The sequence below is a fragment of the Rhamphochromis longiceps genome, linkage group LG10 (assembly GCF_057381845.1).
Source record: "Rhamphochromis longiceps isolate RC_006_pf linkage group LG10, R_longiceps_female_GT1.1, whole genome shotgun sequence".
Taxonomy (NCBI): Eukaryota; Metazoa; Chordata; class Actinopteri; order Cichliformes; family Cichlidae; genus Rhamphochromis; species Rhamphochromis longiceps.
Genome location: NC_140566.1, coordinates 13,511,446 through 13,537,157, shown reverse-complemented (window position 1 = coordinate 13,537,157; position 25,712 = coordinate 13,511,446). Strand labels below are relative to the sequence as shown.

The window sequence follows — 25,712 nt, the reverse complement described above, 5'->3', positions numbered from 1 at the left end:
CCAAGCCTCAATATATTACCTGTTTGTTACATTTCACCAGGCTCAGTTACTGTCTGGATATCCTAAATAAGTCAAGTGTTAGTTGTTACCCCTTTATTTGGTATTCCAACTCTGTAACATGCAACTTCTGTCGGTGCTGTGCGACTGGAAACTGAATTTCCCGGAGGAACCCACCCAAGGGATTAATAAAGTTTCATCTAATTTCTAATCTGCTACTGTTTATGTAAATTATGCAGTTATGCAAAAATGATGTGCACATTTTAAATAATATTGTTGTACATCATCTGGACAGTTACTTCTCTTTACACATTTGATATAATTTCCCTCTCTGAAGGCCACAACCAGAGTTAAGCTTTTAACTTGAACATAATGAATTTGCATGTGCGCAAACACATGAGCATATACAAATATCCAGAGAAGGTATATAAATATGAGCACTGTCATATTTATATTCACTTGTTTTTACATGCACTGTCTCATTTCTTTTTTGGTGTTGGTTTTGAATCTGCTTTGGATCCTGAGAGGCCATTTTCTGTGTTGTCAATCCCTGATGAAGTTACAAGGCACTCCTTACTGCAGTTGGAGGTAAAAGAGACAGTGTTAAAGCTGTAGACACACAACAGTTCAAAGCTGAAAATCCTCAGCATGTACATATACTGGCTGATCTAACTTGATGCCAAGCACCAACTGTGTAATCTAGTGAAAGATCATTGCTTATAAGAAAACTTACTTCTTCTCCTCAAGCTTGGTGAGAACAAAGAGAGTGAAGTTCTTGAGCAGCATGAAGCCCATCAGCAGTGCAATTGCCCCACCCACAGCCGAAGCTATGATGATGGTCAGCGTGTTGTCCACCTCCCTCACTGCAGGCATTAACAAATGACCAGGTAAAAACTGATGAAGGTAGCTAAACATGATGACATGTTGTTCAGGCATTGTCTGTCTCAGGGTAACCTCCTGTTTTAGCTGATCTTGTGACCGTTGCTCCTTCTACATTTATCAGTCTTAGAATAACAAAAAAGCTGTGAAATGTAAATATGAAATTACATACATTTAAAAATATTTTAAATATATATAAAAAATATATGAAATGTCACCAGATTTCTTTTTCTTAACTGCACAAATATATGTTTTTCATTTATGTGCGACCTGATTTATTTTGTACGGAGCCCCGCAAGGGACATGGGAGAAAAAAAAATTAAGATGAACTTTTGCGAGATCTCGCAAAACTAACTTGGGATGTAGCAAAACTTTTGCGGGATCTCGCAAAATAGACTGCATACTTCGCAGGTTGCATTTGAAGGCCAAGTCAGTGTATCCTTCGTAACCCAACCTATCCCAGAATTCATGGCGCGGCCCAGCCAATTCGTTTCCAACAAGTTTAGTTTTAATTTTACTCTTTGTGGATCACAAAATAAACTTTTAAGATATTTTGAGGCGTGAATGTAGCTGTGTAAATGTCTAATATCTGCTCAGTTTATCATGACATCACATATTTGCAAAAGTGCTCCAACGTTTTCAGAGAAGTCTGTTACCCACCATCTCGAAGCTAGCAGGAGGATGAGGCCCACTACAGCCGGGGAGAACACCGCACTCCCGGCACATCGTGCCTTGACCTCCCGGTCGGCTTGAAGCTGGTGGCCTCCAAAGAATGCGGCCAAAACATTTGCGAGATCTCGCAAAACTTCAGCTCCCATGTCCCATTTTCTCCTATGTCTCTTGCGGAGCTCTGTAATTTTGCCTTCGACACATGCATGTTCTCTCTTATTTTTACCAGTCCAGTTGAGCATCTGGAAGACCACCCTTTCTGTGACTGCCTTATACACCAATCAACCATAACTTTACCATTATCTGCCTAACATGGTGTCATTTGCCTTTTGCTGCCAAAACAGTACTGACCCCTTGAGGCATGGGCTCCAATAGAGTTACCATGTACTGTAGCTATTTGACTATAGTACAGTCAAATAGCTGCACAGCACTTTGTTTGAAAGCGCTTTATAAATAAAGTTATTCCATCCATCCATCTGTCTTCATCCGCTTTATCCGGGGCCGGGTCGCGGGGGCAGCAGCCTAAGCAGAGAAGCCCAGACCTCCCTCTCCCCAGCCATCTCTTCCAGCTTATCCGGGGGAACGCCAAGGCGTTCCCAGGCCAGCCGAGAGATATAATCTCTCCAGCGTGTCCTGGGTCTGCCCCGGGGCCTCCTCCCGGTGGGACATGCCTGGAACACCTCACCCAGGAGGCGCCCAGGAGGCATTCTTGTCAGATGCCCGAACCACCTCAGCTGGCTCCTTTCGATGTGGAGGAGCAGCGGCTCTACTCTGAGCCCCTCCCGGATGGCTGAACTTCTCACCCTATCTCTAAGGGAGAGGCCAGCCACCCTTCGGAGGAAGCTCATTTCCGCCGCTTGTATCCGCGATCTCATGCTTTCGGTCACTACCCTTCTCCCATCACTGAGTTGCTCCCTTCTCCCATCACTTGCGAACAAGACCTCGAGATACTTGAACTCCTCCACTTGGGGCAGGAACTCATCCCCGACCCGGAGTGGGCACTCCACCCTTTTCCGGCTGAGAACCATGGCCTCAGATTTGGAGGTGCTGATCCTCATTTCCGCTGCTTCACACTCGCCTGTGAACCGTTCCAGTGGGAGCTGGAGGCCTTCACCCGATGAAGCCAACAGAAACATATCATCCGCGAAAAGCCGAGATGAGATTCTGAGGCCACCGAAGTGAAAGCCCTCCGCCACTTGGCTGCACCTAGAAATCGTGTCCATAAACATTATGAACAGAATCTGTGACAAAGGGCAGCCCTGGCGGAGCCCATCACCCACCGGGAACGAGTCCAACTTATTGCCGGCAATGCGAACCAAGCTCTTGCAACGGTTGTATAGGGATTGAATGGCCCGTAGCAATGGGCCAGACACCCCATACTCCCGCAGCACCTCCCACAGGACACTCTGAGGGACACGGTTGAATGCCTTCCCCAAGTCCACAAAACACATGTAGACTGGTTGGGCAAACTCCCATGCACCCTCAAGTATCCTTGAGAGGATAAAGAGCTGGTCCAGTGTTCCGCGACCAGGATGAAAACCGCATTGTTCCTCCTGTATCTGAGGTTCGACTAGCGGACGAACTCTCCTTTCCAGCACCCTGGCATAGACTTTCCCAGGGAGGCTGAGGAGTGTGATCCCCCAGTAATTGGAACAGACCCTCCGGTCCCCCTTCTTAAAGATGGGGACCACCACCCCGGTCTGCCAGTCCAGGGGTACTGCCCCTGATCTCCATGCAACATTGTAGAAGCGTGTCAACCAGGACAGCCCTACAACGTCCAGAGCCTTCAGGAACTTGGGGTGGACCTCATCAACACCAGGGGCTCTGCCACCAAGGAGTTGTTTAACTGCCTCAGTGACCTCGCCTCCGGAAATTGGCGGGTCATTCTCCTCATCCCCAGACTCTGCTTCCTCCTCGGAAGACGTGTCAGTGGGATTAAGGAGGTCCTCGAAGTATTCCTTCCACCGCCTGACAAGTTTCTCAGTCCAAGTCAGCAGCGCTCCACCAGCACTATACACAGTGCAGGTAGAGCACCGCTTTCCCCTCCTGAGACGCCTGACGGAATCTCTTCGAGGCAGTCCGAAAGTCTTTTTCCATGGCCTCTCTGAACTCCTCCCACACCTGAGTTTTTGCTTCAGCCACTGCCCGAGCCGCCTGTCGGTACCTGTCGGCTGCCTCTGGAGTCCCACAGGCTAACCAAGCCCGATAGGACTCCTTCTTCAGCCTGGTGGCTCCCTTCACCTCTGGTGTCCACCATTTGGTTCGTGTTCCTCAGAATGCTGTTGAAGCTCTGCCGGAGGTGTGCTTTGAAGATCTCGCGGACTGGGGCCTCTGCTAGATGTTCCCAGCACACCCTCACTACACGTTTAGGTGCACCGGGTCTGTCCAGCGTCCTCCCCCGCCACCTGATCCAACTCACCACCACCATAAGTTGACAGCTCAGTCCCTCTCTTTACTCGAGTGTCCAGAACATATGGTTGCAGGTCTGGTGATACGATTACAAAATCGATCATTGACCTGCAGCCTAGAGCGTCCTGCTGCCACGTGCACTTATGGACATTCTTATGTTCGAACAAGGTGTTCGTTACGGCCAAACTGTGATTTGCACAGAAGTCAAATAACAAAACACCGCTCGGATTCAGATCAGGGAGGTCGTTCCTCCCAATCACGCCCCTCCAGGTCTCACTGTTATTACCCACGTGAGCATTGAAGTCTCCCAGCAGGACAACAGAGTCTCCAGGTGGAGCACCCTCCAGCACCCCACCCAGGGACTCTAAGAATGCTGGGTACTCTGAACTGCCACTTGGCGCATAAGCGCAGATGACAGTCAGGACCCGTTCCCCGACCCTAAGGCGCAGAGAACAAACCCTCTCATCCACCGGGAAAAACCCCAACGTACCGGCAGCTAGCTGAGGGGATATTAGAATACCCGCCGGGGATCAGTCCGCCAGGGCCTCCGCTCCTGGCCGCCGCCCGGCACACAATGCACCCGACCCCTATGGCGCCTCCTGCAGGTGGTGGGCCTGCGGGAGGATGGGCCCATGTCCCCTTTTTGGGCTGTGCCCGGCCAGGCCCCATGGACTAAGGCCCGGCCACCAGACGCTTGCCCTCGGGCACCCTCCCCGGGCATGGCTCCAGGGCATCTGATTATCTGACTTGTTTGTCCAGCACATGCTCAACTGGACTTAGATCAGGGGAATTTGAGGTCAAGTCAACACCTCAAATTCATTGCTGTGCTCCTCAAACCTCTCCTGAACCTTTTTTTTGTGTTTTGCAACGCAATATCCTACTGAAAGAGTCCACAGGGATTACCGCTTCCATCAAAGGGAGCACATGGTCGGCAACAGTGCTTAGGTCGGTGGCCATATCAGAGATCAGTGTTGTTCACTTCACTTGTCAGTGGTCTATGGTGTTATGCACTGATTGGTGTATATCAGTGTGAAAACATGAACATTCAAATGACTAGTTCAATGGGGCAGAAAAAAGCTGGTTTACAGTTTAACAATGATGTCCTTAAAATCTAACAGGATATATTTAACTTTGTAATGAAAGAAAAATAAATTAGATGACACTGTGGCATATGTCATAGACCATGACCACTCACACTCGTCAACCACTATGAGGTTGAAGATGGCACTATGGTTCTTGTGGTGCTCTTTGGGATTGCGTCCAAAACACGTGTACTGTCCCCCATCCTCAAAGGTGATGTTCAACAACAAGATGGAGACGTTATTATGATGGTTTTTCCCCACAAACTCCACACGCTCCCGGAATATAGTCACATCTGGCACCACCCCCTCTGAAGGTATCACTGACTCACAGACCTGATGGGATCAGCAAGATATCAGTCATCTCAAAACTGCTGCCGACTGCACAAGTTAGAAAAAAACAAACAGAAATCTTTGAATCACGTGGAAGGTTTTTACCTTTTGCATAGTGCCGTTGTCATTGAATTGCCAGTTGAAGTAGAGATTTTCAATGCCAATACAGCTGGCATAGGTGCACGGCAAAGTAACTGTGCTCCCATTCACTGCCTGAAGGAAGGGAATTTTCCCGACAGACATCTCAAGGGCCTGAGCAGACCACGCACCTGAAAAGGAGAGGAATGGCAAAAAACATGAAGATAGGACATACACCAGTCTTACAGTGCAGTACCATAGTGTGAGGTCTGTATGCTGGTGTAATAATTTTTTTTTGTCTTGGTTATTTGCTTTCTTGCTGAGAGTTAGATTAGAAGACCGGCAGTAATTTCATATCTGTTTGTTAAATATACAACTACACCTACCAACTAGTTGATACCAAGGCCGGGAAAAAGCATTTAAACAGCTCTTTCTTTATATTTGTTTCAAGTTGTCTGTTTTATTTGTCATTTTTTAAATGCTCTTGAGCAATATTTCTCCAGGCTTTCTGAAGGTCAAAGGTTTTCTTTGGATGCTTTTTTATTCAATTTTAGTGCAGTCCTTGTACCTAACCATTTTCATAGGAATGGTTTTTGTCACTGACCTCTGAATTATTCAAGCATAAAATATGTATCTAACTAAAAGGATGAACAATTGTTGTGTCCATTCATGGCAGAAAACTTAGAAAAGAACCAATTTTAAATTGTATTTTTAGGCACATTGTTACACACAGCTGAGAATAAAAAATAATTTGATTAGTTGAATCTATAAATGGCTTGGGGATAGAAGCTCCTCTTGAGTCTCTCTGTCCTTGCCCGGATGATGCGGAACCTTCTACCGGACAGAAGTTGGACCAGTTTGTTGCCATGATTTCATTTCATTTCATTTAAGTATTTATTGTCATTGTCAGAGAACAATGAAATTGCGTTTGGGGCTTCCGTACAACCCGTAAATAATGATGGGACGGGCCCTTCAGTATCTTCAGTGTCCTTGCAGCAGCGTTCTGCCATATGGATCACTCTCTGAAGAGCTTTTTGGTCCTTAACACAGCTGTTCCCAAACCAGGATGTGATGTTCTGTGTGAGGATGCTCTCCACAGTGCCTGTATAGAAAACCCTGAGGATCTTTGGAGAGACCCTGAACTTCCTCAGTTGTCGTAAGTGGTACAGGTGCTGCCTAGCCTTTTTGGTCTGGACCTGAATGTGGGCAGACCATGTCATGTCTGAGGAGATGTGGACACAGAGATACTTGAAGGTGTCACGGCGACGGATGGCCGGTACTGAATAGGACTCAGGTGCAGAAACCCAGAGCGGAGACAGTAGATGATTTAACAGTTTATTACGGTTAAGTGCAAGGGGGAAAAAAAGGGAAACGTGGCAAAGACAGAAAATGACGAGACGTGGAGCCTTGGTGTGGCGTGCCCAGGGGAACGTGGCTAGGGCGAGGGAACGAGGCCTGAGAAGTGGAACGGAGCTGAGTGGGGAACAGTCACACTGAGGGGAGAGGATATAGGAGTTAGGCAGGTAGTGAAGGCAGCTCAGAAGTGGCCAGTATAAGAGCAGCAATTCTTACTTGCAGTTAGGGACCTGGAGTGTTTGAGAGGGGGATGATGAAGATCCAGGGGAGGCTGAGTGGCGTGGAAAGGCTGACCTGAGATCCGGGGCTCCAGATGGAGTGTGATGGCAGGAGGGCAGGCAGGTGAGGCACAGAGGGATTTCCAAAATGATCACTAGGTATCCCGAGTCCGGAGGTGGAGTGAGCCAGGGTGGGTACAGCAACTGTAGCACAAAAGAGTCTTTATTAGTAAGATAAATCACAGCGAGAATTTGAAACACAAGACCTGTTACCAACATGGGTTGATGACGAACTGGCAGTGAGTGAACATCGATGTGTGGTTTAAATCCCTCTGGCTTGATAGCCTGCAATAGGCTCCAGGTGTGCAGGAGCTGGAGTTGGCCCTGCCCAGGGGCGGATCCCAGGTCAGTTCAGGAGCCTAATGGAAACTCCAGCCACCCACCGTAGACCATGACAGTACCCCCCCCCTCAAGGGACGCCACCCGGCGGCCGACCGGTCCCCAGCCCGCGACGTGACCTGAAAAAATCAGAGACAAGAGCAGGATCAAGGATAAACGAGCGAGGAACCCAGGCACGTTCCTCAGGCCCATACCCCTCCCAGTCCACCAAAAACTGGCGACCCCGACCACAGCGACGGACGTCAACGATCCGCTGAACCGTATAGGCCGGATGAACATCGATGAGCCGGGCGGGCGGAGGGGGGTCGGAAGGCGGGCACAGCACACTGGACAGCACAGGCCTGACTTGGGAAACATGAAAAACCGGGTGAATCCGCAGACTGGGAGGAAGCTCGAGCTTCACAGCAGAGGGCGAGATGACCGAGTGGATGACATACGGCCCAATAAACCGAGGAGCCAGCTTGCGGGAGGAAACTTTAAGGGGAACATCCTTAGCCGACAGCCACACCTTCTGCCCTGGAGCGTACCGAGGAGCTGGCGACCGTAGACGATCTGCATAGCGGCAGTGGCGGGCAGCAGCTTTCTTCAGTGCCTCCTGGGTCCGAGTCCAGACGCGGCGGCAGCGCTGGAGATGGTGCTGGACGGAAGGCACAGCCAAATCAGCCTCTTCCTCAGGGAAGAGGGGAGGCTGATAGCCCAGGGACGCTTCAAATGGAGAGAGACCAGTGGATGCGGAAACATGAGAATTGTGCGCATACTCCACCCATGGGAGATGTGCAGACCAGGTAGCCGGGTTATGGGAAACCATGCAGCGGAGCATGGACTCCAGCTCTTGGTTGAGCCTCTCAGTCTGCCCGTTGGTTTGAGGGTGGTAACCAGAACTGAGGTTGGCTCGAGCACCCAGGGCAGAGCAGAAAGATTTCCAAACCTGGGATGTAAACTGAGGTCCCCTGTCAGAAGTGACCTCGGCAGGAATCCCGTGGAGTTTGAAGACGTGGTCAACCATCAGTCTTGCAGTTTCCGTGGCAGTGGGTAGTTTCTCCAGGGCAACGAAGTGAGCTGCTTTTGAAAACCTGTCGATCACAGAGAGTATCACTGTTTTACCTGCTGACCTAGGCAGTCCAGTGACAAAGTCCAGGGAAATGTGGGACCAAGGACGAGAAGGTACGGCTAGAGGTTGTAGAAGACCGGATGGTCGCTGATTTCGGGTCTTGTTCCTGGCGCACACGTCACAGGCAGAGACGTAGTCCCGCACATCATGTTCCAGAGTTGCCCACCAGAAGTGACGACGTAGTAGTGCGATGGTGCGGCCGATTCCAGGATGGCAGGAAAACCGGGAGGTATGAGCCCACTTAATTACAGCCGAACGGGTTGCTGTGGGAATGAAGCGGCGGCCCGGAGGACCTGTGCCAGGGTCTGGTTCATCCAGTAAAGCACGCTGGATGGATTCCTCTATGTCCCAGGATAAAAACGCTACGCGGCAGGAGGCAGGAAGCACAGGAGCTGGTTCGGTGGGTTCAGCGTCTGGGTCGTAAAGACGAGACAGGGCATCAGCCTTGGCGTTCTTGGAACCTGGACGGAAAGAGATGGCAAACTTGAAGCGATCAAAGAACAGAGACCAACGGGCCTGGCGGGCGTTTAGACGCTTAGCTGTTTTGAGGTAAGTAAGGTTTTTATGATCTGTGAAGATGGTGAATTGGTGTTCAGCTCCTTCCAATAGGTGACGCCACTCTTCCAGGGCTAACTTAATAGCCAGCAACTCTCTGTCTCCTACATCATAGTTGCGTTCAGCTGACGAGAGTCGACGTGAAAAAAAGTCACATGGGTGTAACTTGGCCTTGGAACCTGAATGCTGTGAAAGGACCGCTCCGACGCCGACGTCGGACGCGTCTACCTCTAGAACAAATGGCTTGGAGTGATCTGGGTGACACAATACTGGAGCTGAAGTAAATAGGCGCTTGAGCCTACTGAATGCTACCTCAGCTTCAGGTGTCCAGATGAACTGTCTTTTGGTGGATGTGAGTGTAGTGAGAGGAGTGGCTACCTGGCTGTAGTTGCGAATAAACCTCCGGTAGAAATTGGCAAAGCCGAGGAAACGTTGTAAGTGCTTGCGTGACGTGGGCGTGGGCCACTCCAGGATCGTGCGGATCTTGGCTGGATCAGTCTTCACCTGCCCTCCTGCGAGTATATAGCCAAGAAAAGTGACAGATTGTGCATGAAACTCACATTTCTCGGCTTTGACGTAAAGTCGGTTTTCCAGGAGGCGTTGGAGGACTGCTCGGACGTGGACATGATGTTCCTGGGGGGTCTTGGAGAAAATGAGTATGTCATCAAGATAAACAAAGACAAACTGGTTCAGGAAATCACGGAGCACGTCGTTGACCAGGTTCTGAAAGACAGCGGGGGCATTGGTTAACCCAAACGGCATGACCAAATACTCAAAATGACCTAGGGGCGTATTAAAAGCCGTTTTCCATTCGTCCCCCTCCCTGATGCGGACAAGGTGGTAGGCATTGCGGAGATCCAGTTTGGTGAATACGGTGACTTCATGGAGGGGTTCGAAGGCTGAGCTGATAAGGGGTAAAGGATATTTGTTTTTAATGGTGATGTCGTTTAACCCTCTGTAGTCTATGCATGGACGGAGTGATTTATCCTTCTTTTCCACAAAAAAGAAGCCGGCGGCCACTGGAGAGGAGGATGGGCGGATGATACCTGCAGCTAATGACTCGTGGATGTACTTTTCCATGGACTCTCTTTCTGGTCTGGAGATGTTGAATAGCCGGCTAGAGGGAAGCGGAGCACCAGGTAGAAGGTCGATAGCGCAGTCATAAGGCCTGTGGGGTGGTAAGGACGACGCTTTGTCTTTACTGAAAACTTCCTGGAGGTCATGGTACTCAGGTGGGACGAGTGTGAGGTCAACCGGATCAACGCCCGAGGTGTTAGTGTCAGGGGCACCCGGCGGTAGGGCAGACTTGAGGCAGTGGGCTAGACAAAAAGGGCTCCAACTAGCGATTTTACTTCCAGACCAGTCTATATGAGGGTTGTGTTTCTGTAGCCAGGGGTAGCCTAGGATGAGTGGTGAATCAGGAGAAGAGAAGGTGAATAAGGTAATGGCTTCATGGTGGTTTCCAGAGGTGACGAGGGTTACGGGGCCAGCCTGATGGGTTATCTGAGAGAATATTTGATCGTTTAATGCGGTAACAGGGATGGGAGGATCGAGAGTCTTGAGTGGCAAATGAAGGCGTCTAGCGAGAGCTAAATCTATTAAATTTTGCTCTGCTCCGGAATCAACGAGAGCATGGAGGGGGTGAGAAACCTTATTTAGACACAGGGTGACTGGTAGAATTAACCGGGGTTTGGAACTGAAAGAGGATCCGCCCACCTGTATCCCCGAAATTACCGGCGGGCGGAGCCTTTTGGCCGAACCGAACACTGCGCTAACCTATGCTCCACTGAGCCACAGTAAAAACACGCGCCCGACCGAAGCCGTCGTTCTCGCTCCTCTGGTGTGAGACGAGAGCGGCCGATTAGCATAGGCTCCGGAGCGGCGTCCGTTTCCACGGAAACGGGAGCGGATGTTGACACCGGACGTGACGGTGGAGGAAGTGAAAACGTACGAGGCGCAGGTTTACGATGTTTCTGGTTCTTTTCTGCCTCCCTTTCCCTCAGGCGATTATCTATCCGAAGGGAAAGGGAGACCAAGTCTTCAAAGGATTCGGGCTCATCGCGGGAAGCGAGCTGGTCTTTGAGCTCGTCGTTTAAGGCGCGACGGAACACTCCCCGAAGGGCATGATCGGGCCAATTGGCCTCGGCGGCTGCAGTACGGAAGTCGATAATGAACTCAGCGACACTCCGGCTCCCCTGTTTTGCAACCCGAGCAACCTTTCATCAGAACTACCCTCCGATACTGGGTGAGTAAAGGTCTTTTTAAACTCGCACAGAAAATCATCAAACGAGCAGGTTGGGAGCGGGTGAGCCGACAGGTACGCCTCGGCCCATAACAGCGCCTTGCCCTGTAGCTTAGCCACCAGATATGCTACCCGAGCTGATTCGCTAGTAAATGAACGGGGTGAATGCGTGAACGCGAGAGAACATTTCAGTAGAAAGGCCGTACAGCGGCCCCGCTCCCCAGAGTACGGCTCGGGTTCTGGGAATGCAGCATCGCGAAACACGGAGCCCGAAGGGGTCGGAGCTGGGGAAGACTGGGGAGGTTCTGCCACGGGCGCAGGGGACGCGGAGGATGGGCCTGGAGGAGGGGAAAGAGCCGACTGAATCTCCTGCAGGGAAGCTAAGATCCTAGCCTGGGTCTCGCCTATGGCTTGACACCGGGTGTCGAGAACCTGCAACGCTTGCTCATGAGCCCCTAAAATGGCTCCCTGCTTGGAGACTGCTGCACGTACTGGGTCTGCTGAGTCCATTTGTTGGCCAGTTCGTACTGTCACGGCGACGGATGGCCGGTACTGAATAGGACTCAGGTGCAGAAACCCAGAGCGGAGACAGTAGATGATTTAACAGTTTATTACGGTTAAGTGCAAGGGGGAAAAAAAGGGAAACGTGGCAAAGACAGAAAATGACGAGACGTGGAGCCTTGGTGTGGCGTGCCCAGGGGAACGTGGCTAGGGCGAGGGAACGAGGCCTGAGAAGTGGAACGGAGCTGAGTGGGGAACAGTCACACTGAGGGGAGAGGATATAGGAGTTAGGCAGGTAGTGAAGGCAGCTCAGAAGTGGCCAGTATAAGAGCAGCAATTCTTACTTGCAGTTAGGGACCTGGAGTGTTTGAGAGGGGGATGATGAAGATCCAGGGGAGGCTGAGTGGCGTGGAAAGGCTGACCTGAGATCCGGGGCTCCAGATGGAGTGTGATGGCAGGAGGGCAGGCAGGTGAGGCACAGAGGGATTTCCAAAATGATCACTAGGTATCCCGAGTCCGGAGGTGGAGTGAGCCAGGGTGGGTACAGCAACTGTAGCACAAAAGAGTCTTTGTTAGTAAGATAAATCACAGCGAGAATTTGAAACACAAGACCTGTTACCAACATGGGTTGATGACGAACTGGCAGTGAGTGAACATCGATGTGTGGTTTAAATCCCTCTGGCTTGATAGCCTGCAATAGGCTCCAGGTGTGCAGGAGCTGGAGTTGGCCCTGCCCAGGGGCGGATCCCAGGTCAGTTCAGGAGCCTAATGGAAACTCCAGCCACCCACCGTAGACCATGACAGAAGGACTGCACCCTCTCCACGGGAGCTCCATTGATGATAATGGGCTTGTAGTCTCTGTGCTGACCCCTTCTGAAGTCCACCACCAGCTCCTTGGTCTTGCCAACGTTCAGCTGGAGATGGTTGTCCTGGCACCATGATGCCAGATTCTTCACTTCATCCATGTAGGCCGTGTCGTGGTTCGAATTTTTGAGGAAGAGACATATGACTGAAAGTCCATAGTGGGTCAACACAAATGATTTTATTAAAACACATATATGTGGTGAAGATGGGCTCTGCAAAATATCAGGCTCCATCTCCCGCCTGACAATAGGTGGGTGTAATATTTATACTTATGATGACCAGTAACTCGCGTCACTAAAACAGAACAGTTCCTTTCTCAGTTCCTCCACCGCCTCCCAGATGCATCCTGTTATTACACTTTTCTAGACTTACACAACATTTGCAATCAGTTTACCCAGACAGACTATGTGTCTGTGTTGTTAACCTCAGTACATGACCCCCCTCTACGTCATCTGTTACCAGGCAAACTCCAGTGCAGCAGGCTGCTGAATGCACGCAGGCAATATGTAGTAAATTATACTGTAAACATGTAGGCAACCTTTCAATAGCTGAACTTTGCTCCATTGATCGGCCAGATATCGCGCTGCCCGTAGCTTCAAACCATTAATTAACTTGACCGAGCTTCAACCCTTTAATTATGCAATATGTGTATAACATGATTACAGTTGCACCTGCAATGAAAGATTATTATGTGCTTATGCTAACACCTGAAATACAGACTTTCGTTGTTGGAGATGGCGCCCAACACCACTGTGTCGTCAGCAAACTTCACAATGGTGTTGGAGCTGTGAAGCCATCCTTAATGGGAAACAGTGATATAAGGCTCAGCTATGGCAAATTACACAAGAACAGGACTGAAAATAAACAAGTCATATAGAGCGAGGAATCAAAATTCTTGGATCAAATCATTGTTAATATGTATGGAGGTTGTCAGGATGGAGGTACAGTGAGAATATGCCATCTGCACCCCCTGGCTGGGAGACTCTGTGATGGTTTGGGATTTCATTTTAGCCAGCGGTGTTGGTGATCTTATCGAAACTGAAAAGCACTGTCTGACTTTGATTCATTCAGTACCATCTGAAATAATAACAATTATCCCAAACACACTGCCGATGCAGTAAAAGCACACATAAATAGAAAAACATGCAGCTTAACAATATAAATCATGAACTGCACCTCAACATTACTGAAGCAGGGTGGGCTCATCTTGACAGAGAACAGAACAAAAGGCATAAACATCCAAAGAAGAGGTTTGAATGTCCTTCAAGAAGTCTGGAGAATTATTCCCGAGGAAGACTTAAAGAAATGAGAAGAAAGCGGCTGATGAGAAGTCAGGCTGTGCTAAAGAATAAAGGTGGTCATACCAAATATTGACTTTCGAGCTCATGAGTATCATACAATCTCTGTTTTTGGCCTACATACTGTATTTCCATTATGTTTACACTTTTCGATAAAAACACTGCACCAATTTTGCTTGCAAAATATAAAGAAATGAGAAGAAGGATGTGGTTCAAGTCTTTTGCACAGTAATGTAAAATAGATTTGATAACCTCCACTGACTCATAGCATCTTATTTGTTTAATTTGGGGAAAAACATATGTAAATAAATAAGATAGACGCTACATGCTGGGGTGTTTTTGACCTGGGAACAGTGAATTCCTGTAGAGATTTTAGTTCATCGCTGCTTTTAAGTCAAGAAAAAGACGAGATTTTGTTTGATTTTGCGTAATATAAAAATTCATCAGCAATAAGAATTACTGATGGTTGGATTTTAGTTCATATTCATCAGAAGTGTAGCACTTAGACAAGGAAGTGAATAAAGGATATTTCCCACAATGTCAGCCCATCATTTACATTTCTTATCTTAGTTGTCAACGTTATTATAATGTCAGTAACACAGATACATTTTCCTCAGTATCATGCTAAAACTGATTTGAAAACCTTCAACTTTTTATGTTCATGGGCAGGAGAATACATGTTGTGCTCTGTACTTTTTTGTACAGTAAAAAGAGATGCACGATTAACAATGAAAAGTCACCTTTTAGATTATTTTGTACCATTTTTAAGTAGATATACAGGGAGTGCAGAATTATTAGGCAAGTTGTATTTTTGAGGAATAATGTTATTATTGAACAACAACCATGTTCTCAATGAACCCAAAAAACTCATTAATATCAAAGCTGAATGTCTTTGGAAGTAGTTTTTAGTTTGTTTTTAGTTTTAGCTATTTTAGGGGGATATCTGTGTGTGCAGGTGACTATTACTGTGCATAATTATTAGGCAACTTAACAAAAAACAAATATATACCCATTTCAATTATTTATTTTTACCAGTGAAACCAATATAACATCTCCACATTCACAAATATACATTTCTGACATTCAAAAACAAAACAAAAACAAATCAGCGACCAATATAGTCACCTTTCTTTGCAAGGACACTCAAAAGCCTGCCATCCATGGATTCTGTCAGTGTTTTGATCTGTTCACCATCAACATTGCGTGCAGCAGCAACCACAGCCTCCCAGACACTGTTCAGAGAGGTGTACTGTTTTCCCTCCTTGTAAATCTCACATTTGATGATGGACCACAGGTTCTCAATGGGGTCCAGATCAGGTGAACAAGGTGGCCATGTCATTAGTTTTTCTTCTTTTATACCCTGTCTTGCCAGCCACGCTGTGGAGTACTTGGACGCGTGTGATGGAGCATTGTCCTGCATGGAAATCATGTTTTTCTTGAAGGATGCAGACTTCTTCCTGTACCACTGCTTGAAGAAGGTGTCTTCCAGAAACTGGCAGTAGGACTGGGAGTTGAGCTTGACTCCATCCTCAACCCGAAAAGGCCCCACAAGCTCATCTTTGATGATACCAGCCCAAACCAGTACTCCACCTCCACCTTGCTGGCGTCTGAGTCGGACTGGAGCTCTCTGCCCTTTACCAATCCAGCCACGGGCCCATCCATCTGGCCTATCAAGACTCACTCTCATTTCATCAGTCCATAAAACCTTAGAAAAACCAGTCTTGAGATATTTCTTGGCCCAGTCTTGACATTTCAGCTTGTGTGTCTTGTTCAGTGGTGGTCGTCTTTCAGCCTTTCTTACCTTGGCCATGTCTCTGAGTATTGCACACCTTGTGCTTTTGGGCACTCCAGTGATGTTGCAGCTCTGAAATATGGCCAAACTGGTGGCAAGTGGCATCTTGGCACCTGCACGCTTGACTTTTCTCAGTTCATGGGCAGTTATTTTGCGCCTTGGTTTTTCCACACGCACATCACCCTGTTGACTATTTTGAATGAAACGCTTGATTGCTCGATGATCACGCTTCAGAAGCTTTGCAATTTTGAGACTGCTGCATCCCTCTGCAAGATATCTCACTATTTTTGACTTTTCCGAGCCTGTCAAGTCCTTCTTTTGACCCATTTTGCCAAAGGAAAGGACGTTGCCTAATAATTATGCACACCTGATATAGGGTGTTGATGTCATTAGACCACACCCCTTCTCATTACAGAGATGCACATCACCTAATATGCTTAATTGGTAGTAGGCTTTTGAGCCTATACAGCTTGGAGTAAGACAACATGCATGAAGAGGATGATGTGGACAAAATACTCATTTGCCTAATAATTCTGCACTCCCTGTACACAGTCACTGCTTACTAGCACTGCGTGTAATGGGCATGGATCACAAATTATTTATCCTATCAACCACTTAAGTTTTTCTTTTATGAAAATATATTTAAAACCACAGATATTATTTCTATTAATAGCATTAAACAATTCAAACCCTTGGTAAGAGAACACCATAATGTCCTTGCTGTGACTTTGCTGTGAAAACTGTAACTGCACACCAAGGACCATCAGCATCCATCAGCATCAGAGTGTGCTGTGATTATACTTTACATATTTCAATTCAATTATTTTTTTATCTATTTATGTTCAATTTATGTATACCTGATATATATTTTTCATATCAGGTATACAGTTGTAGTCAAAAGTTAACATGCACTCATCATGGACATGCATGATCTGGTATTTGGGGCCTTTAACAGTTTCTTTGAACTGTTCTTTTATCAGAGTGAAATGACAGCGCACATCTATAATGACCTTAAAACAGGGGTGGGCTGCTGTAAATTTCAGCTGAGCTTTAAAGTGTTGATTTTGGCACACGATCTACTTCCTTGGTCGATGGCTTGGCTTAGTAGATGATGGGAATCCCACTTCACTGTGGAAAGTGATGCTGGAGTTCCAGTAGTTTTCCATTCATGGCAGGCTTGAGCCCCTGTGGTTCCTGGACCTCTTAACCAATTGCCTCTTATCTGAGGGTGCCAGTTTGGGACTTCTAACAGACCTCAGCGAAGTGGTGACACATCTGAAAAAACTACAAGAGACCTTCCCAACTTGTGTAAATCTACAATTCTCCTGAGATCTTCACCTTGGACTTCCAATGTTCCAGTTGCAGTCAGTCATGACCATGAGTAGTTAATAAGCCTTTGCTTTGTCAAAAAAACCAAAAACCAAAACAGTGTAGAACTTTCAACCCCATTTACTGAATGTTTTATGTGAGTAAATGTATATTTCTGGTCCAGTGTGACTTGGAGAAAACACCCAATCCCTGTTTTTTGTAAGTCATTACAGATGTACAGACGAACAGTTTGAAGAAATCATAAAAGTCCTCAAATTACCTTAACGTTCATGCCCGTGATGAGTGCATGTAAACTTCAGACCACAACTGTAAGACATTCGAACTTAGCACTTGCTTTTGTGTGAAGGTCACAGACAGCAGATGGCTACAGTATATAATTTCAGCAGGTCGAGGACAGACAGAAGCTCTCCTCTCTCTCTCTGGCCTACACCACTAATGTGCCTTTTGCTTAGTGCTTCCTGTGAAGGATGTGAGGTAAAGTACATGCTGACAGTGTGTTTTGCAGGTTGGAGATTTAATGCAGAGAAACACTAACACAGACCTATTATATGATCAGTAGTTGCATGAGAGTAGTAACATGTCCTACACTCGTTGTAACATTCCTGTGATTCTGCCCTGTGGTTTGTGGACACTTTGTGCATAACATGCTCAAGGTCAACATCTCACAAGCACCATTTGCAGGAACAGGAAACACAAACTGACAAAGCGAAAGACGGGGGAGGGGCACTGTAAGTGTGCATGCTATCGATTCACTCTCAGCTCACTCTTGCCCTGACAAAAAAAGAAATCACACCTTCTAATCTTTTCCTCAACTGCTCCTATGTAATCCAGTGAGCCCAGAAAAGGAGTAATGAGAGAGCAGCACAATCACTCTGCAGTCTCATGCATGCATGTTTTATTTTATTCTTTTATCACTAGTTTTTTCACAGTATTTGTTTGATTTTATTTTCATTCTTTTAGCCCCTCTGTGTGTCCTTAACTAACACATTTTCCAGTACAAGGACACTGTTGCTATCAGTGTAGATACTGAAGCTGCTCACACAAGATCAGGAAATTAAAAAACCCCCATCTTATTTCTGTTTTATCCCTAACACAATGAAAACCTTTTGGTATTTACTGCTCTCTTCTAAATCCAACTTCTGTACTGTTCATTAAAACTTGTTTCGTGAGTCTTGGTGTTTCAGATAAAAGTAGCACACTGGTGTTCCAGTTTCTAACCCACATATGTCAACATTTTCTTCTTCTTTTTTTGTTAACCGATGTATGCAAAAAACCACCAACTACTGTGAGGGCTATGTGGGGACAAGAACAGATCATTATTTGAAGGTAAAATAAAGACACATACCGTCCATGAAAATTACATCTACCTTTTAAATGTTCTGACTAAACACTGTCTAAAAATCAAGCCCATCAATGCCATAATGCTTAAGACATAAGATGATTTGTCTAAGTCATAATTCAGATAGTAATAATAACTCAGAAATAAAATAAAATCTATTTTCCATAGTACCTGCCTCTCTTTATCCTACATGTGGCTATAAAACTGTTATTCTCTCTGTTCAGGCTGTTAGCCATATCCTGTAAAGCACCTTACAGTGCATCATACAATAAATGCATTACATAAGGCAAATATCATTCTGTACTCCTGTAATATAATCACTGTCCTGAGCTATGGTTTAACCGCTGTAGCATCTTTCTCGCTGCTGGCCACCTGCATTTGCAGATTTGGCCTACTGTGCAGTTTCCGCACGTGTTTCTTGAAAGTTTCTTTTACATTGTAAAAAAGAAAAAGAAAAAGAACACCTGTGAAAAATCGCTGATCTGTTTATGAAAAATCTGGCCAGACAGTGACAGTTACTCATCTGTTCCTGTGTGTGAATGTAACACAATGCAAAGAAAAGAATTTGGTATTAAAAGTGGGGAACACAGGATATTTATTGCAATAGATTCATTTTTATGCACCTTACAGGACTTGAAATGGACTGGGACAATAAGGGAACCTTACAGCCTACATCTCCTACACAAGATGTTTTAAACAAGGGAGCTTTAAATGTTTAATGTGTGTTTGGTGCACTGATGCCCCAAGAGAGGCATGAATAGAAATTAAGTTATGACTCTAAAAAGGATGTGGGTATTTCAAAGCACAAGTATCAGCATCAAGTATTAGCTCTGAATGATTATTTGAAGTGTCAAGCCACATTATTACCTATCTGTTGGCTATAAATAATCTCAGGCTTGTACTGTTACTTTGTGCTTACTTGTAAAAGCCATCAAAACTTTACGACTCATATGAATTTAACAAAACCAGTTAGTTTACAAGACTTCCACCTACTGTCCTACTTCTACTCCATCTGGCTCAGAGCAATATGTAAAATGCAACATCATGCAAAAAAAAAAAAAAAAAAACAACAAAAAAAAACCAAGGACAACCCAAACAAAAATAATCATAGTGTTTCTTATTTCTTACACAAATTGTTGTGCTCTGCATAGGTCAGAGATGAAGGTCAGTATAAGACCTAGAAATACCAAAGCATCATTATTCTACCTAAACACATGAATAAATACTGATGTGAGGAAAAGATGAAGCTTTCTAACACTGCACACATCATATGACATAAAAAGAAAGACAGACATTACCAAGCAGCAAAGAGAAGACCAGGCCACAGGTTGTGTGTGGAGGGCCCAGCCTCACGGGTTCAACCCCAATCCACCGGACCTTCATGGCTGCTAGAGCTGCTCCAAAACAAATGATGCTGCAGTATCCAACACTGGCCCCGAAAGCTAGGAGAATACTCTCTGTCCACTGGAAAAATCAGGAAGCTGCTCTGTGGATGCGTGTACTCCAAGTGTTGCACCTGCAGCTGTTTCAGGGTAGCACTCCTTTAGAAGGGACTGTCGGTGGGCAGAGGAGGAGGAGAGTGAGGAGAAGGAAGGAAAAAGGTTAATTAACTAAAATCTGTCGCGATGAATACACAAGCAGTACAGTAAAAAGTTATATTAGTGCACAGAAAATGCAAGTCTCCTACACATACAATAACCTTTTTAAAAAAATAAAATAAAAATAAAGGATGCTGAGTGAAAAGAAACATGACTTGATGATAAGCACAGTTTAACTTTGCTACTGCCTACCTGCTCCTGCAGCTGGTGCTCACTCAGAGGCTGACCAACTGCATGCACAGCTGAGTCAGTGTGGACAGGACGGAGGCAGAGCAGCACTCACTGCGCAACCAGGGTTCACTCAAGGAGAATCTGCCAGGCAGCACTTTCACTGCAGAGACAGCCACATTGCAGTGCCAGCCAAGAAGAGCGACAATTAAATAAGAGAGGGGGGATGTAAGCAAAAAAATAGAGGTACCGAGAGACAGACATCCAGGGAAAACGCCGGGGCTCTTATCCCTCCTCAGCACAGCCTCAGTGAAGATAAATCTCCCTGTTCTTCTCTCCGGCTAACTCCCAACTTTTCTCTGTCCTCTCAGTTGGCTGCATGCCACCTCTCTCTTACCTCACCTCTGCACCCCCCCCCCCCCCCCCCCCTCCAATGCCCCAGACAACTCCTTGTCTCATTCACCCCCCCATTGGTGTACACACCCAGGCACTTTTGACAGTGTTTATGAAGCTCAGAGAAAAGTTCTGCAGTGCAGGGTGACGTGGAGGCTGGGTACGTAACCACAGATCCCCCAGGTCTCCTGTAAGACACACATTTAAAAGCTCCTATCATAAATACTTCTTTCATCGTTCTTTCCTGGGCAAAACCATATTTTGCAACGTGAGAGATTTACAATGGGTGAGGAAAGCAGTAAAGTAGCTTCTTGTTTGCACAGACTTGTTTTAAAATGTCTTTTTCTTTTAATTGTAATCATTAAAAGCTGCCCCCTACTCTTATTTTGTTTCTTCTGTCGTTTTGTCTTGTAAGGTGAAGATTTCTTGCATCGCATTACCATTCAGAGCTATGAATTAGCATATTTTATGTGCAGTATGCCCTATTTAGTGCATACAAAGTCACACTATCTTGTGTATTGTTATATTGTTCTTTAATCTGCTAAAACTCTGCTGTAAGTCCATTATGATACACGAGTGTGTACAGTCATTTTTTTTAAAGCACGACAGCTTCTTTGCCATAAATGTACAGACCATCAGTCAACAACAGCTCAGCAATGCCTTGTGTCAGCACTATTCACCGCAGCAGAAAATGCTTAGCACTTAACTTACAGATTTGATTGGTTTATTTATTTATTTGCCTGTCAGACTCCATCTGTTAGGTGCCTCTATGGTCACAAAAGGTTTTTCAAATACAAAAAAAGAAGAAAGAGAGAGATTTGTGAGTTTTAACGAGGATGCAGCAGAGGCCATGTGACAGAGCTTGTCACCTGAGTCGAGGTACAACTGGACAAATAGAGGACACAGGGACAACTCACATCTGCTCACATCCATGCATGCTTGTTTTCCGCTGCTGATAGTACTTTTTTAAATTTTGTTTTTCCGTTTACAAGAAAAAGAAATGGAGAGATTTGCGATTCCAAGGGCTTTAACTGCAAGTATTTGCCTTACATGCTAATAACTGTGTTTTCGTATTTGCAAGTTGATGCTGTGATTATTGAGAAAGGTGTTATTTGGGGGGAATAACGAACTGCACCTTTTCTGTTTCTTAATTTATAAGTTCATACACTCTTTAAAATACATTAATGTTTTGTGTTAGTTGTGCAAAACTTCAGATAGTCAGCAATAGAAATATTATGTTATTACTGTTATTTCTATAGTATATGATACAATCAGTCGGCTTGGCGTTGCATGCATGTTGGTATGTAAGCTAAAGTATTATTCATAAGAAGTTGAGTGAGCAAAGTTATTTCTTTGTGCTTGTTTAAACAGCATGAGGCTGAATGGCGTAATCCCACGTACGTTATGAATATGATAATCATAGGATTTCAAATATACACTAACAGGGATTACTGATGTGGATTATTCACGCCTCCATTATTAAACCCATACAGGTACGTAAGGTTTGGTGCAAGGTCACAGCAGGTAGAGTGGAGACGTTTCATGGGTGGGAGATAACGTGGGCAGGCTGCAGGCTCACTGCTCTCCTCTGCAGGCCCCTCCACTGGAGTATCAATGCAGCAGCAGCGGGAACTCTTCCAGAACTGCAATAAGGGAAAAAAACAACAGCATCGTGCTGCAGGAAGACAAGAGAGCTACTGCAGACCTGTGCAGGATGACTGTAACTACACAGAGAGCACGTCAATTTACAGCCAGTACAAAACATAATTATATTGTATTTACTGGTAGACATGTCCCTCACATAATGCATTATGACTTGCAGATGTTTTCAAGTTTACCTCAGACTTTTAAAAGAAAATCTTGGTATCTGGATTTACTGCAGCAAAACACGTGAATCTGTAAAAATACTTCAGTACAAGTAAAAATCCTTTCGTGTTAGCCTTACTACAGCTCTGGTCAGAAGTTTGCATACACTTTGTAGTTCTCGTGTCTTTCTTGTTTGATACACTCTCAGTCTGAGGCTACGTGACATTTGCTTCACTGTGGACAGTGACGCTGGTGTTTCAGCAGTTTCCATAATGTTGCAGGCTTGAACCTTGGTGGTTCCTGTGTTGCTGCATGACTGCGATGTTAATGTTGGTGTTTAAATGATTTCTTTGAACTTTTTACAGGGTGGAATAATTCTACAGCATACAGCCTGAAAAAGTTTGAAAAACTAAGAATTGAGGCACAAGATTGAAAGGATTTTGGAGTTTCTCTAATCTACACAGGGTCAAAAGTATGCACACAGGCCAAAATATATACAAACATCCCCACTAATATTTGGTAAAATTACCTTAGCTAGTTGCAACCACATGCTTTTGGTAGTCGTCAACAAGCTTCTGGCATAAATCTACTTGTATACTTGACCACTCCTCTCTTAAGAATTAGTAGAGATTGTTTAAATTGGTTGGTTTTCTTGAACTGACCTGATTTTCAAGTGTAGTTTGTAAAATCTTCAACAGGGTTGAGGCTTTGGGAAAACCATTCTAGCAGCTTAATGTTAGTGTGCTTTATCCATTCCAAAACCAGTTTTGATGTAATGTATGCCGCCGTGTTCACGCTCCAACTGTCTAGCTGTTGATTTGAGGTGAAGCTAAAGAATTTGGAAGTATTCCTTCTCCTTCTTACCCCACTTTGTGTAATGTAATAATGGATTGCATTTATATAGCGCTTTTCTAGACACTCAAAGCACTTTACAATTCCACCATTCATTCACTCTCACATTCACACACTGGTGGAGGCAGCTACAGTTGTAGCCACAGCTGCCCTGCAGGCTGCCATATCGCGCCATCAGCCCCTCTGGCCAACACCAGTAGGCGGTAGGGTGAAGTATCTTGCCCAAGGACACAATGACCAGGACAGACAGAGCTGGAGAGAGGATCGAACCGGCAACCTTCCGGTTACAAGATGAGCTTCCCAACCACGGTCGCCCCCAATCACATGTAATGTATCTGTACCACTTAAAGAAAAACAGCCTCAGAGCATGGTTATACCACTGCCATGCTTGACAACTGGTACAGTCTCACCTTCACTTCACTTTCATAAAACATGCCAAACTTGGGCACCTTCTTGTTTTTTTACATTAATTAAAATGTTTACTGTGTAATCATTCCATCCTGGAAAATGAACAAAGAAATCGTTAAAAGTCCTAAATTACTATGATATTCATGCCCATGATGAGTGTACATATACTTCTGACAGCTGTAAGTACAGTTATATAAAAAAAGGAAGATTATTTCATAAAGTGCATTTCACAGATATATTTATGTGCAAAGAGAAAGGTTAGAATGATGTGTACAAAAAACAGCAGTGAAAAGGTCTCAGTTAGCATGTGAAAAGCTACAGTTCATGACAGCACAGTTAGAAATAGTCTGAATATGTCTGGCGTGTTTGGAGAGCTTCCAAGGAGAAAGCCTCTTCTCTCTGCAGAGAACATGGCAGCTCAGATTAGGTTTACAAAGTTGCATCTGAACAAAGTCCTTTGAACAAACAAGACCAGAGTCGACATGTTTGGCCACAATGACTTTATCTGACATCGGCAGTGGGAAAAGATGGGAACTATTTATCCAGCTGAGAATCCAACCAGAGACTTCAAAACATTTGCACCTGTTTGATACCCAACCTAGCCACTAAACTGTCATATCACTCCAAAACATTATTTCTTTTAATGAGAGGTAAGTTAATCTCTCACAGCAAAAAAAAAAAAAAAAAAGCACAGCACGTTTATGTGGTTCTGTGATTGTTAAATATGGTACACTTACACTGATCTAATGAAAAGGAATAAAGTAAAGTGGTTCAGCGAGTTGTTTTCAATGATAACAAATACACCGCACAATATAAAATGAAAAAATGAATCAGTAGGGCGACAGATGGGGTTTTTGACAAGCTTGGACAATTCCAGGCAGGTTCCTGCATGTCCCAGTCTTTCCACCCCGCCTTAGTAACTAATATTGTTCCAGCAGCTTGAGTTAGATTTATCTTAGGACAGATATGAACATAACAGGTAACAATGTAATTCAATTTCAGGAATACAAAAAATGAGCATTCAAGTTACCAGTGATGTGTTCCACATCTGTTTGATGTTTTTGTGAATTTATGCTCTTTGTGAGCAGTGTCAAAGTAAAGTCACCAATATCCTTTCAATAACTGTCCCAGTGAGAGTGTTTCAAATTATTTGAAGACACAGAAAACATCAAAGTGACTTTCCAGCACAAACTGTAAGCTGCAATCAACTGTTTTAGGGCAGAGTGACTTACAATAACTCACTGTCACACACACCGAGGAGTGGCTGACAGTTGGTATGTTGCATTCTCTTCCATGCTACTGAGCTGTTAATATCGAGCCTCTCTGTACACACCCTGATCACTTCTATTCAAAAAGAATTCACAAGCCTTTATGATTAAAACAAAAAACTTTATTCCAAAGTCACTGAACAGAAATTTTTATTTTTCACTTTTTATACAAAAAGCAGAACACAAACTTGCTAGTTGTCCGTGAAGTAAACAGTAGTCATTGCTCATAAACCTGTTGGTGAACTTTTGGAAAGAAAGAGACACATTTTTGTGGCAGCAGCACAGATAAGCACTATCTACACTGGCAACAGGGTAGTGTTAGCAATGAAACATCTTACTAGGGCCTACGCTTTACACATCTACAGTTCAATTATTTAACAGTAAACATTCATGGACACCCCAGAAGGGCAATACATGTCCAGTTTTTGAGTAGAAATCCCCAATGAGATTACACAACAACAAAGCAACATAGTGATCATAAACAGTACAGTGAACAAGTCTGGCATTTATTTGTCCCAGTTATTAAAAAATGAAATGACAACTCAACACATTTCAGACATCGGTGCCTATATACTGGAGTATGTATGTGGAGTACTGAGTAAGTGTAAGTTTTTTATTTGTGCAGAAAAAGCTGGAATCAGTCAGCTTTGGTTGGTGCGTCACATTGGGAAGTGGAAATAATTTGTAATAGTTAAAAAGGAGTGACCTTAGCCAACCGTTGTAACCTGCACATGACTTCTGTTTAATGCTAGGAGCTTAACACACTTGATT

The 25,712-nt window shown here is 45.2% G+C and overlaps 1 protein-coding gene and 1 long non-coding RNA gene across 2 annotated transcripts; both read right to left on the bottom strand.

Moving 5' to 3' along the window:
• Window positions 1–476: 476 nt before the first annotated feature.
• Window positions 477–19,831, bottom strand: scn4bb (sodium channel, voltage-gated, type IV, beta b). The gene is made up of 5 exons (XM_085419562.1): window positions 19,747–19,831; window positions 5,472–5,635; window positions 5,150–5,369; window positions 731–860; window positions 477–573 (listed from the first exon to the last, which is right to left on the bottom strand). Exons 1-5 carry the CDS (start codon window positions 19,829–19,831, stop codon window positions 477–479), a joined length of 696 nt encoding a protein of 231 aa, XP_085275688.1.
• On the bottom strand, window positions 6,764–7,418 carry LOC146660424 (uncharacterized). Its single transcript, XR_014913449.1, has 3 exons — window positions 7,296–7,418; window positions 7,017–7,222; window positions 6,764–6,937 (listed from the first exon to the last, which is right to left on the bottom strand). It is a non-coding gene; the product is annotated as an uncharacterized LOC146660424 (long non-coding RNA).
• Window positions 19,832–25,712: the final 5,881 nt, after the last annotated feature.